Source organism: Penicillium coprophilum (assembly GCF_028826855.1).
Source record: "Penicillium coprophilum strain IBT 35676 chromosome Unknown utg000006l_segment0_segment0, whole genome shotgun sequence".
Taxonomy (NCBI): Eukaryota; Fungi; Ascomycota; class Eurotiomycetes; order Eurotiales; family Aspergillaceae; genus Penicillium; species Penicillium coprophilum.
In genome coordinates this window covers 1114886-1127052 of record NW_026622725.1, presented here as the reverse complement: position 1 = coordinate 1127052, position 12167 = coordinate 1114886, and the positions used below count along the sequence as shown (strand labels likewise).

General features: G+C 37.3%; 2 protein-coding genes across 2 annotated transcripts; one reads left to right on the top strand and one right to left on the bottom strand.

The window, feature by feature from the left end:
* Positions 1-272: 272 nt before the first annotated feature.
* On the bottom strand, positions 273-797 carry N7500_009416 (uncharacterized protein; the record flags this gene model as incomplete). Its single annotated transcript, XM_056680557.1, has 2 exons — positions 273-401; positions 762-797. The coding sequence occupies 2 exons, from the start codon at positions 795-797 to the stop codon at positions 273-275; spliced, it is 165 nt and encodes a 54-aa protein (XP_056527939.1).
* A 740-nt stretch (positions 798-1537) lies between these two features.
* On the top strand, positions 1538-1901 carry N7500_009415 (uncharacterized protein; the record flags this gene model as incomplete). Its single annotated transcript, XM_056680556.1, has 2 exons — positions 1538-1687; positions 1749-1901. Coding segments are annotated over 2 exons (303 nt in total), but the record flags the coding sequence as incomplete, so codon positions are not given.
* Between the last annotated feature and the right edge of the window lie 10266 nt (positions 1902-12167).

Genomic DNA, 12167 nt, shown 5'->3' with positions numbered 1-12167 from the left:
CTATTATCGCTTTCGTGTCTCCGTTTATACCTTAGCTATAGTATATACAACGGCCTTTTATTATATTCGACTCTATCTGGGCGATCAGAACTCTTGAAGTCTGGCAGGAGCTCTAGTAACAGTTGCTAGGGTAGTATCGATGACCTAAGCCCGCGTTGACAGGGGAGGCGCGGTGTTGCCTCTTCTTCGCGTAGGAATTGTGTAAGCACAAGCTCTTTGTTGGTAAGGATAAATCCGAAACGAGTACTAAGTATATAGGTATAGTGCTACACCTAGGCGAGGTACGTATAGTGGTATAAATACGTGCCGTTAATAACGGCTTTAGTATACTTGATTTTCTCTTCCTGCTGGCGGACTAGTTTTGTGTCGCCGACCGCAATAATCTTACCTTTACTAACAAGCTTATCAAGTGTTAGAACGTTGATATCATATAGTGTATAGGTACCTTCTACGACGACCTAGTCCGGTAAGATAGTGGTCTCTATGCTATTATCACGAAAACTATCGAAAGAACCTAGGCACACTACAATAGTTACGCGGGGATCTTCCGACAGGATTGTGTTTTGTAAAGTAATATTCACGCAGGTAATTAACGTATTATAGTAGAAACTTTCTAGCTATCTCTCATTGTAGATAACACGAGCGAGGTCTGGTAGCTAGGCCTACCACCGAGTTATGAACTATTTGTCTAAAAAGGCGCGTATCCTAGGACTCGAAATATTGGACGATTAAAATACTTGCCACAATTCGCTTTGGCCAACCTTATTGTACCGGCTGTCAATACTAGAGGAGGACATTGTGGTTACGAGTGTGTGGTAAAGTTCGTCGGTATCTAGCCTATACCACGGCTCGAGGAAATTGTCGATTGTCAAGAATATAGTGGATTTCTTATAAAATAATAGTAGGAAAGCGGACTAGATAGATTAAAACTCCTTATTTTATTCATACTTTAGTATGATTAGGCACCCACGCGCCTAACACTGCCTAATACCACCCTTATTCTTTTAGCGCTATATTATCTAGCCTATATAATGTTGTTACTAGTAACGAAGTGTATCTATGATCCTAAGCGGTTTGTAGGGTTTGTATACCGCTTAGTGCCTGAGGCAGAGACAAAGCAGTCTACCAAGCCGGAGCCTAGCACTTCGGCCACCGAAGATAGGGCTTGGTAGCCCTATGTAATAGATTTATACTAGAAAAGTAAGCGAGGTGCGGTTTATGTAATTACTTAGTATACCTAACTAACTCCTAAGGCTAGTACTATCTAATAGAAACCATGCGATCCTTATAGAATCTTATATTAAAGAGTGATAGGTCACCTGATGTCACCTGATCTAAACCTGGTAACTAGTATATAAACAAAAACACTATATATATTCTCCTTTTACAACAAATCTGCTATTAATATCCGATGTCCACTGACTCTATATCGTCCGTCTCTTATTTTATCAATAAATTGATAATGCTAAGCCCTCTATCACAGATCCCACAGTAGTTATACCTATCTAAACAAAAGGAAAACTTATTATAGCGATAGAAGCGGGATCGCTACCGCTATAAATCAGCTATAGGGCGTTGTGCTGTATTAACGGGAGCTATCGTAAAGGCCCCTATTCATGAGTCTAAGGTTGGCCAAACAGTAGTACGGGCTAGAAAGGGAAATCCTGAGTATCTACTGATTTACATAGTCTGTTCGCCCTTGCCCCAATCTACTAGTTATATATCCTTACCTTCAACTCTACCTCTAGTATCCCCTGGATGATCTTGCTTCCTATAAGCGCGAACTTTCTGTTATAACCGCTATCTCTAGGATCCCCGCCCTCGTCGACCATGCTCCGCGGATTGTTAAAGCGGATCCTAGCTCTGGTATTATTATACTTAGTACCCTAAAGCTCTACTAGAACCTATTTTTGTACTCTCTAGAAGCTGAAAAGTTTGGTCTCGATAAGTTGCTCGAACTAAAATAGAAGCTTCGCTCCTACATCGAGTTATTGTATAGCTATGGTATGGTATACCGCGTTAAACATAACTTTGTGTTTCCCGCGCGGATAATGTTAGGCCGCTGGGTGCTATATCTAGGTGGCTAGATAGATACCGATTTTTGTCCTGACCCGAGTCATTTAGAGTCAACTAAGTAGAGGGCGCGGGAAGTAAAACAGTTAGATGAAATAGAACGTCTATTCGAACTACTAGTTAGGCGCTGCGAGGATATATAGGATGAGCGGAAAGGCTAGCCGGGCCATAGATATAACAAATAGACACTAAAAGAATAGCTAAAGCCTTAGACCTAGAATAATTGCTAGCTTTTCGGTGCTGCTTGGCGTTTAGGAGCGTAGAATAGGAAGGGAAGGAATTAAGTATTGACTAGGGAAACTATCACAAAAGTCTTGTTATTTGATTAGAATAAATTCGTCTTCGTCGTTATCTACTATATAGCCCTTCTTCGGGGTCGCCGCTTAGGGTATTTTCTCTTATTCGGCCTTACTATGGCTTTACGACTGTTCTAGGTCGGAAATTTAAGGCTATTGTCGACAATCTTTTAGGAAGTTTAAAAAGTATATATTTAACCTTAAGAGACCGGAATAATGATTGATCGAAAAGAAACGAGTTAATAGTCATAGATAGCGGTAACGAATCATCCTATTAGGGTGTCCGCGTGTCCTAAATATTTATTTGCTCTAAGCTAATCTCTAGTGAAGTTTCCGATAGGTTCGCACGGTCATAAAAGGTGACTCGGCCCTAGATTCTCGAAGCGGTTTATTGTCTTACAAAGCCTTAATGACAAAGTTATCTACCGTGTCTTGTTAAAATTCCGAAGAGACGCTTCCGAATAGATCGGTATATTCTAGATATTCGTAACGATATTATCGATTTAGGTATTAGAAGGGAATAGTGGGCGTAAGGTAAAGGTACCGGTACGGTCGAATTTTCTCTGCGGTATGGTTAACCGAGACTATCTAGATAAAGAACACCCTAAAGGCACCAATATACTACTAACGTTTAGAGTCGTTTGTTTTCTAGAATATACGTCGAATCAATAGGTTCGGATTACCTAGGCCGGCCTAGTTAGTAGATAGAGAAATTTAGTCCTAATTTAAATTTCTTAGCAAGTACAGTCACCATAGCGAGGTCATTATCTCGATTATATCACTTATAAGACCCGTAAGTTCTTCTGATATAGAAAGAATAGGCTTACCTCTCTTATTCTCTATCCGTTCTACGGAACACGCTTCTATATACTCTAAGTTTTAGGGATTAGATATCACGCAGTCACCTACCAACGGACCTTATGGCAAACAAATAGGCGTACCTTCCCTATCTAGGCACTTGAATCTCCTGTTAGGAGTAGGCTCTATAAGAGAATAAATTGAGCTACGTTAACTAGAGAATCCGACGTCTGACGAGGTGCTTATAGTTAAGGCTTGCTTGATTATGATAGTCTCTGATTTAATCGTCAGTTTTAAGTAGGTATTGATAGAAAAGTGGCTTAGTCCGTTTATTCATACAGTCGCTTTTATTTAGTCGTTTATTCTAAAGGGCTACCTAGGATCTTTGTATAGAGGCTCGCTCTAAAGCTCGCTCTAATAGGCTACCTAGCTTAGAATTACTTTGCTATAGTGGCCCTTCTAATAGAAATACCTTAAGAAGCTACTATATTGATCTAGCAAGAATGCTCGAAGTCGAATTATTACGATAAAGACTTCTCTTTGTCACCCTCTTATGAATTTCCAAGTAGTCTCGGGAGAAAATAAGGACAGAAGAAGGTCCCCAACGGTGAGTAGTAACTTAACGCGAGATAGATATTTAAGTTTCACTTAAACAAAGTCCAGTCCGCTAGCTCTATCCTACACACCAATTTGCCTAAATTGGATGTCAATCTTACTAAAGATCTGTATATACTTATATTTATACTCTTCGAGCTTATATTACCGCTACGGTAACGGCTATACTGATTTTAGTGAAGCTATATACCCCTATAATGTTTATTTGCCTATATTGCTTTTACTCTATTAAGTCCGAGTCGCCCTGCGTTTTAGGATAATGGTAGTTAGTGTTCGTAGGATAGACACTATCATTCTATCGATATATAAGAGGGAACGCTATATTAGTAGGAGCATCTAAGCCAGTAATCCCAATATTAGGAGCCATAGTATAACTGATGGTAGGACTACTCTAAGAATAGTCTGCGGGGTAAGGCTACTCTTGATAACCTTAGACTTAGGAGACTCTCTGTGATCGTATATAGCACGCTTTTGCCGGGTTAATTCACACGAAGACTAGAGACCCTAGTGAAAGTCGGCGGAGGATAGGAGTCATTAGGAGCCTAGTATAGTATAGTAAGGCCAATATAAGTCTCGAAAAATCTCCTCGGTGGCTTATAGCGCCATGAATTAGGAAGCTGGTGGTGCAAAATAGATATAGGAGTGGGCGGCAGTCTAGCTACACTTAGACTAGCTCTATTGGGCTATCGAAACAGGATAGCCTCGAGGTATAAGTTATCTTAAGGGCCAAAGAGCCTAGAAGTATACTCAAGGATTTCTATTGGTTTAAGTGAATCTACTTGATTATAGCTACTTATACACTGCGAATACACCAGAGTCCAATCATCTTCCGGAGTTAACTCTATCACTGTTGGTTCTTAGGAATATAAGGGGCCTCCTTCCCCCTAGCTAGCGGCGTTCCCTGATTTTCCCTTTTCTTCCTATCCGATTAGGTTATATCGGCTTTCCTCCCCTAGTGGCGACTAGCGGTATAATGGCTAGTCATTCCAATACAATTATAATAGCCGATGATAAGAGATTACCGAGCCCCGAGCTAGGTACCTCACGACCTTAAAGGGGCCCTCGGCGCGATTATAGTTACTCTGGTTTCGAGTGTATAGTCTTTAGTGATAATTCGGCTAATATAACACTATCACGCAAACGCAAAAGAACCGAAACAGAGGAGTCCTCTACTCTTGTATAAGCTACTATCAATGCCTTATTCCTCTATAGCCCAAAAAGCGCTTGACCATGATATTCAACACTTACGATAAACCAATATAAAACTTCGAGAGGATATTCTCTTAAAGAGGAATAGGTACCAAAAGACACAAGAGGAACTTTCACGGCTAAAAGAATTGGACTGCAAGATCTACTATATGCAGCTAGACCGTTAGGTGACTTTACTATATAGGTATATATTTTGCAAGTTATGCGCAGAAAACCTTTTAACTCTGATAGAGATCACGTGACCTATAAGTTACTCCTAGCATATTATAGTCTCTATACCTTATAGTGGGGGACCTCGTCTTCCACTACGTATTGACCTCGCCTATCCTATCATTTACTAACTAGTTAAGTGGTTTATATTAGGTAATCTCGGGAAGCTAGGTGCCTAGGTAGAGGTTACTAGTAGTTAGAAGAGACAGATTGAATAAAACACACCTCTACACCTCTCTGAATTGACTTCTTAGGCTATATACCTAGGTTCCTTTATATATAAAATCGAGTATAAGACTAAACTGCGAGTGCTGAATCGACCTGTATACCTTAGAGCATACAGCCTTAAGCGTTCACCTCTTTACGAAATAGCTTTCTCCTTTCTCCTTGTATATCAATATAGTTTTCTATAGTATATAGTGCTTCTTGTGAAACCTATATTCTTAGTCTCTAAGCTCTTAGGAGATATCCTATTTATAGGGTACCTAGCACTAGATACATCGAATCTAAACCATTTACAGGATAATATATATCCGCTATATTACCGGTCTAGCTTAAGGATATAAGTCTAAGCTATAGAGCTATACCTGACCAATCTTGAGCCTCTACTATTCTATATACGATTACTATGATCCTCTCGAATGCTTCTTTAAGTATTGAATTAATAGAATTGATTTTGAGGTACTCTATCAATTATGATATATAGAACACGATATGATATATATAAACTAGAGGAGCAGATATAAGAAGGGCTGCTAGAGCCTTATCTATGATAGAGTTTAGATCCCTTTTATATAGTGGGAAGATTCCCTGATAATTTGCAGCCTAGAAAATGAGGTATAACACATATATGTTAATAGTATTTTATATGCGAGTGGTCCCTACTAAACCATATAGTAAAAACGATAAACTTGCCCATCTAAATAACTAATATATTTATTTGGTTTTTTAATTGCCGATAGTAATTGATAAGAATTTTAATATAATATATCAATTTCGGAAGAATCAAGTCTTTGTGTTCCTATGGTTTCAAAAAATACTGAAAAATGCACTATTAAATATATATATCTTAATCACTATATTATCAAATTTCCTAAAACTCTATAAAGTGCCTACTTGTTATTTAGAAAGCATTAAGATATAAGGAAAAGTTTATATATATAACCGTTGCTACAATATTATATTATAATTTATCGCTTTTACTATATGTTTTAGCGTGGACCACTCGCTTATGAATACGTTAACTAGCTACCTCACTAATAAACGTAATTATCACCGGGTCTAATGACAAAATTTATATTAGGTATGTTTTTCCGAAAGGCGGCCCGACCGGTTTTAAATCTATCTAATATGGTCACGTAGCCCCTCTTGACCCCTCTAAAGTTTTTAGAGTAGCCTTACCTCGCCGACCGTATTTTAACAACTTGATTCTTTTAAGAAGAAAGAAGAAAAGAAAAACATTAATACATCGGACTTTTAACTATTACCACCTTCTCTTTCGGAAGGAAAGCCAAGTCTAACAACAGTATATCGATATTCGGCTACCGTTCGATAGCGTTTCTCACAGACAACACCAATATCTATAACCAATCAATCACTTATTTTATTAATATCTGCCGACGTTAGGTCTGGCGCGAAACAAGCCTAGGAGGAAGCACACCCGATTACCGAACCTTTGCTAAAGCCAAGACGGTCAAAATTTACACAATTTTTTCCAATAGATGCCTATGAAGCTCTAATAAATACTGCTATTTTAGAACTATTTAAGGTGTGAGCTCTAGATCACGCCAAAATATTGTTTTATAAATCTCTAACGTTATCCCTTTTCTATCTCTAGGTAAACGCCGACGTAATAAGGAATAGATCATATTACAAAACTAGCGGGTTTGTCTTTTTCCTAGGCGAATCAAGTGTTAGAGAAGCTTTCACAATAATGATTCCTCTAGAAATAAGTGGTGATATACAGATTAAAGGGTAGAGCTTAGATATAAATCTCTATTATCATATTTTACGGAAATCCTGGATTTAGGTACCTAAGGGTGCTAAGCTTGTTGTACTACTTGTAGATTCTAAGTGAATTGAACTATCTAACCTCTAGATAAGGATGATATTTTTGCTTTCGAAGTCACTATTTGTTTGACTAAAATCTCCTTTATAGTAATACTCCTGATTAATAATATTATTTAAAGCGCTTTTAGTAGTAGGCTTATATTTAGGAGAAAAGAAATATTAGACCATTAACCAGTCTTCCTCTAATTAGTATATATCACATTTTGTAGGTTACTACGTGTTTTATTAGCATCAAATCCTATGTACCGTGAGAAATAATGGTTAGTTAGTTATATATGACTCGTGTTGGTAGGTATCACAAAATAGGAGTTATTCGATCTATCACTTATATAGCGTGACTTGTTATCCGAAATTTACTAAGTAGAATAGTGCGTAAGTTTATTGTTAATAGGCAAGGTATACTAGAAGGAACTTGATGCCTGATCAAAATCTTGCGATCCTATGTCCCAAGGAGGCTAAGAAATAGTGAGCTCGGATAGATATATATTTAATGCTTCTTTATCGATATTTTGTGGTCCGGTGTCCTTAGCTAGGGGCTAAGAAAAATGATCCTTAGATGGATAGCCAAGATTTCTATTGTTAAGAGACTTAAAAAACCCATTCAACACTTTAGTATCAAGATCCTCGAAAGGTTATACAGAATTTTCGTCTCTACGTGCCTCGAATTAAAACGTATTCAACACTTCATGATCAATATTGTGTGGTCCTATATCCTAAGGAGGAGGTTAAGAGAAAGTGAACTCAAACAGACATACACTCAATACCTCTTTATTAACATTTTGTGATCTAGTGTCCTTAGCTAGGGGCTGAGAAAAATTATCCTTAGATAGATAGCCAAGATTTTTGTTATTAAGAGATTCAAAAAACCCATTTAACACTTTAGTATCAAGATCCTCGAAAGGTCGTGTAGAAATTTTGTCTCTACGTGCCTCTAATTGAAATTCGTTTAATGCTTCTTCGTGAATATTTTGTGATCCGGTGTCCTAAGAAGGAGGTTGAGAGAAAGTGAACTCGAACGGATATACACTTAATACCTCTTCATCAATATTTTATGATCTAGTGTCCTTAGCTAGGGGCTAAGAAAAATTATCCTTAGATGGACAGCCAAGATTTTTGTTATTAAGAGATTTAAAAAACCTATTCAACACTTTAGTATCAAGATCCTCGAAAGGTTGTGTAGAAATTTTGTCTCTACGTGCCTCTAATTGAAATTCATTCAATGCTTCTTCGTGAATATTTTGTGATCCGGTGTCCGAAGACAATGAAGTAAGACCCTCGCAAGGCTGTGGAAGATTGTCGTCCAAGGATGGATTGTCTTAGAAAGTATTTGATACTCAATTAGTATCTTCCAATTAACTTGGTATTCGATTCACGCTTTGTGAGGAAGGCAAAGAAAGGAGCCTTGACCTCTCTAGGCAAGGTCTTTTTCGAAATACCTTGCTCGTTAAATATGAATAGTTCCTATTAGTGGGAGGGATTCCTATCTCTAGAGAGTTAATAAGATCTATTGCTATAGCCGAGGTCAGCAAAAATATAGGCTATCTCCTGCCGCTTAAGGGAAGATATACCTAAACCATCTATGGTCACCTGATCGTTAGCTATTACACAGTATGAATTTTATGTAGTTAAGTTACCGATATATACCTCTATTAGTGGGGAATAAGGTAAGCAATTATGGGCGTTAGAATTAGGTCGAAATACTTCAGTATCATATAAGTATATCAATAACAGCAATAGATAAAAGGTTAACAAATATTTCAATATACCGTCTTGAGCTATGGGTACTATTGTGTCTACAGTACCCGAAAGCGCTATTTTAGATTGTCTACTAATAGTGTGTTTAGATAATATATGGTTTCCTATGTTTGCCTTAGATACCTCTATAGAAGATTAGCTTAGGTTATTAGAGTTAGAAAGTTGTGCTTTACTTCTCTTTCGTTTCGATGCTTTCCTTTTTATAGCAGTTCTGAGCTTTGACTGTGTATATAACTACTTAGAGATAAAGTCTGCTAGTTTAGAAAGCCTTAAATCTTCTATATCCTTATTAATACTAAGTCTACAAAGCCGATTAATAGCGGCGGGTATACACTTAGAATATTCTCTTCCTATATATCTTAGAAGTGTTAGAACAATCTTTATATTTAGAAGTTTTTAACTCACTCGGTCTCCGAAACCATTAAAGGTAAGGTAATGAGGTAGCCAGGGTCGCTAAATATTTGGACCTATTTATTATATATACGTCTAAGTCGAACATAGTGATCTAGGTATTTCTTGATTTCCGGTGTTGTGAGAGTGAGTAGCGGAGATTAGGCTTTAATCATAGCTAGAAGGTTATTTAAAGCACCCTATACCTATTTTTCACCTATATGGTATCTAAGATCAACGACTAGTAAAAGTAAGTTGTGTAGTTCAAAATGTCGATAAATTTCGAGAAGATCACGATAACCTTCCTTCTGATATAATCTATAGAATATATCTAGTACGCCTCCTTAGATCGGAGAAAAGTGTGGCTCACTTATAGTAAAGAAATAACCGGGTGTGTCGATATATAAGACTAGCAAATAACGGATAAAGGTAGGGATAATTAACTATATATATACAAAATTTATGGCCGTAAGTATATTATTAGTAGCCGTATCGACAACTACAGTAGAATCGACGCACACGTCGTTGGTGTTCTCTAAGGAGGCCGAATAAGATATAGGCGCTAAGATGGCGTTGGTATTGGTAGGTTGTTCGTCGGCGTTGTTATTTCTGGTTGTCTCTTCGGAGAATATACAGGAGTAGGTAGATAGCTGAGATACTTTAAATCCCCCTTGTGTAGTTTTCAAAAGTTTTCCTAAAAGCCGCCTAAAAAGTTCCTTTTTATCGATTGAAAGATGCTGGAAATAAGTCTCGTATTTGGCAGAGAAGAATTGAACCTCGTTCCCGCTAAGGGAATAGGTGAGCTCACAGAGCAATCTCTCGAGGTCCTTATCTAGCTATTATACGGCCGCTATACTTAAGAACAGAAGCACAGAAAGATTGAAAACTAAAGAAAAATATAGCACCAGGATTCTATATAGCTCTAGGCCAAGCTAAAGGGCCAAACTAATAAGCACTAATAGATTATCCGAGAGCATAGTTAATTTAGCGTAGTGGGGTATAGGCGAGTTTATCCTAGCCATGAATTAGTTGGTCCGAGCCCTAGATTATTTGATTGGATAGACATTCTGATCTACCGCGCTCTCCGCGAGAATCTGATCGCCTGACGTAAGAACTAATCGTAAGAGTATAGTTATATTTTATTAGTTGGTATTTATACCTAGAACTTCGCACGGCTCGAGATCCACTTATTCTCTGCCGGTTCTAATATAAAACTAATATCTCCGTCTATCTGAATATATGTCTAGGAACAATAGGAACAATGGTAAGACAGAAAAACGGTTCTTTCATAAATTATAGTAATCTCGATACTTTTGTAAGATTATAGGTAAGTTCTATGCTTGCAAAGTAGGTACTTGTTGACTGGCTAAACTTAAGTATGGCTATTGGCACTAAAGCTACAATAAGGATCTTCCTGTTATTTAAATATTTAAATAACAGGAAGATCCTTATTGTAGCTATATCTACCTATCATCTAATTTTTATATATCATATTACTTTTTTTCATTATTATCGGTCAACTTATTCTGAAATATACCTCAGCGTATTTATGAAAATATAGAAAAAATAGTTCGTATAATAGTGTAAGGAAGCTAATCCTAGTGATATCCCTCGAGCTAAAAAGCAGAGCATTAGGAACATAAGTAGGGCGACTATCCCACTTGGAATACTACAACACAACTATTTATCTTCAAGTTCTATTACTTGGTTATTATCTCAATCTTCTTACCTACACACATCGGTTTCGCGCATAAACTAGACTAGCCTAAAGCGAGGCCTAACCAAAACCCAATGATATATCCGACAACGATACAGAAAACCGCAAGGCTGTTACTGCCGCCATAGCTTCGTTAGGATCTACCGCGGTGGGACAAGTGGTAGATACTGGCTATTCCTCTCAAAAAAAGCGCCTGCAAAACCGTGAAATAAAGGTAGCACAATTGGCTAGGGACAAAGAGGAACACGATACTGGAAAGGCACAAAACGAAAGTACTATTAGTTAGCTTATATTGTTCTAAAAAAGAAAATTTCACTTATTAACAATTTTGAATAGGGTAAGTAAGACTAAGAGCTATCTATCGTTTTCACTTAGAGGGTATAAATTGTGATATTGGAAGGAAGTGTAGGCACAGATATCTATCAGCCTTGTGACTTAGAACTTAGTTCTTTTAGCTTTAGTAGTAAAGACCCTTAAAGATTACTTATACTCGTTCAAGTGATTAATTTCACTTACGCGGAAATTAGGGCTATTTCTATTATATATAGACTAAAATCGCTTGGATTTCAGCTAGAATTCCTATGGGCTACGGGTACAAACTTTTGACAATATTTTGTCTATAAATTTTAAGAAATAGGGTAAAGCATAGCAAATCTATAGCTAAGTAAGGGTATATAGTATACAAATAAAATTAAGTTCTTATTTTTTAGTATCCTTATGTAATGGTCCTATCTTTTGTAAGACCATTGATTTTGGGTGTGATAAAGTGAGGCGGTCTACGTAGATATTATATAAGCACTATATTTCGACGATAAATAGTCTTTAAACCTAGCGTCACTTTTTATTTATTTCACTAGCCTATTTTATATACTCTTATAAGTCAAGCTCCTTCAGAAATAGACTATAACCAAGGCCTTGATATCTTAAATCAGATCTAAGAAGATATTTGGGTCGACGAGATCAATAAATTTCGAATAAACGGGTGTCTTTACGAATAGGTAACTAGCTTTCACCCCGAATAAATTACCTACTAG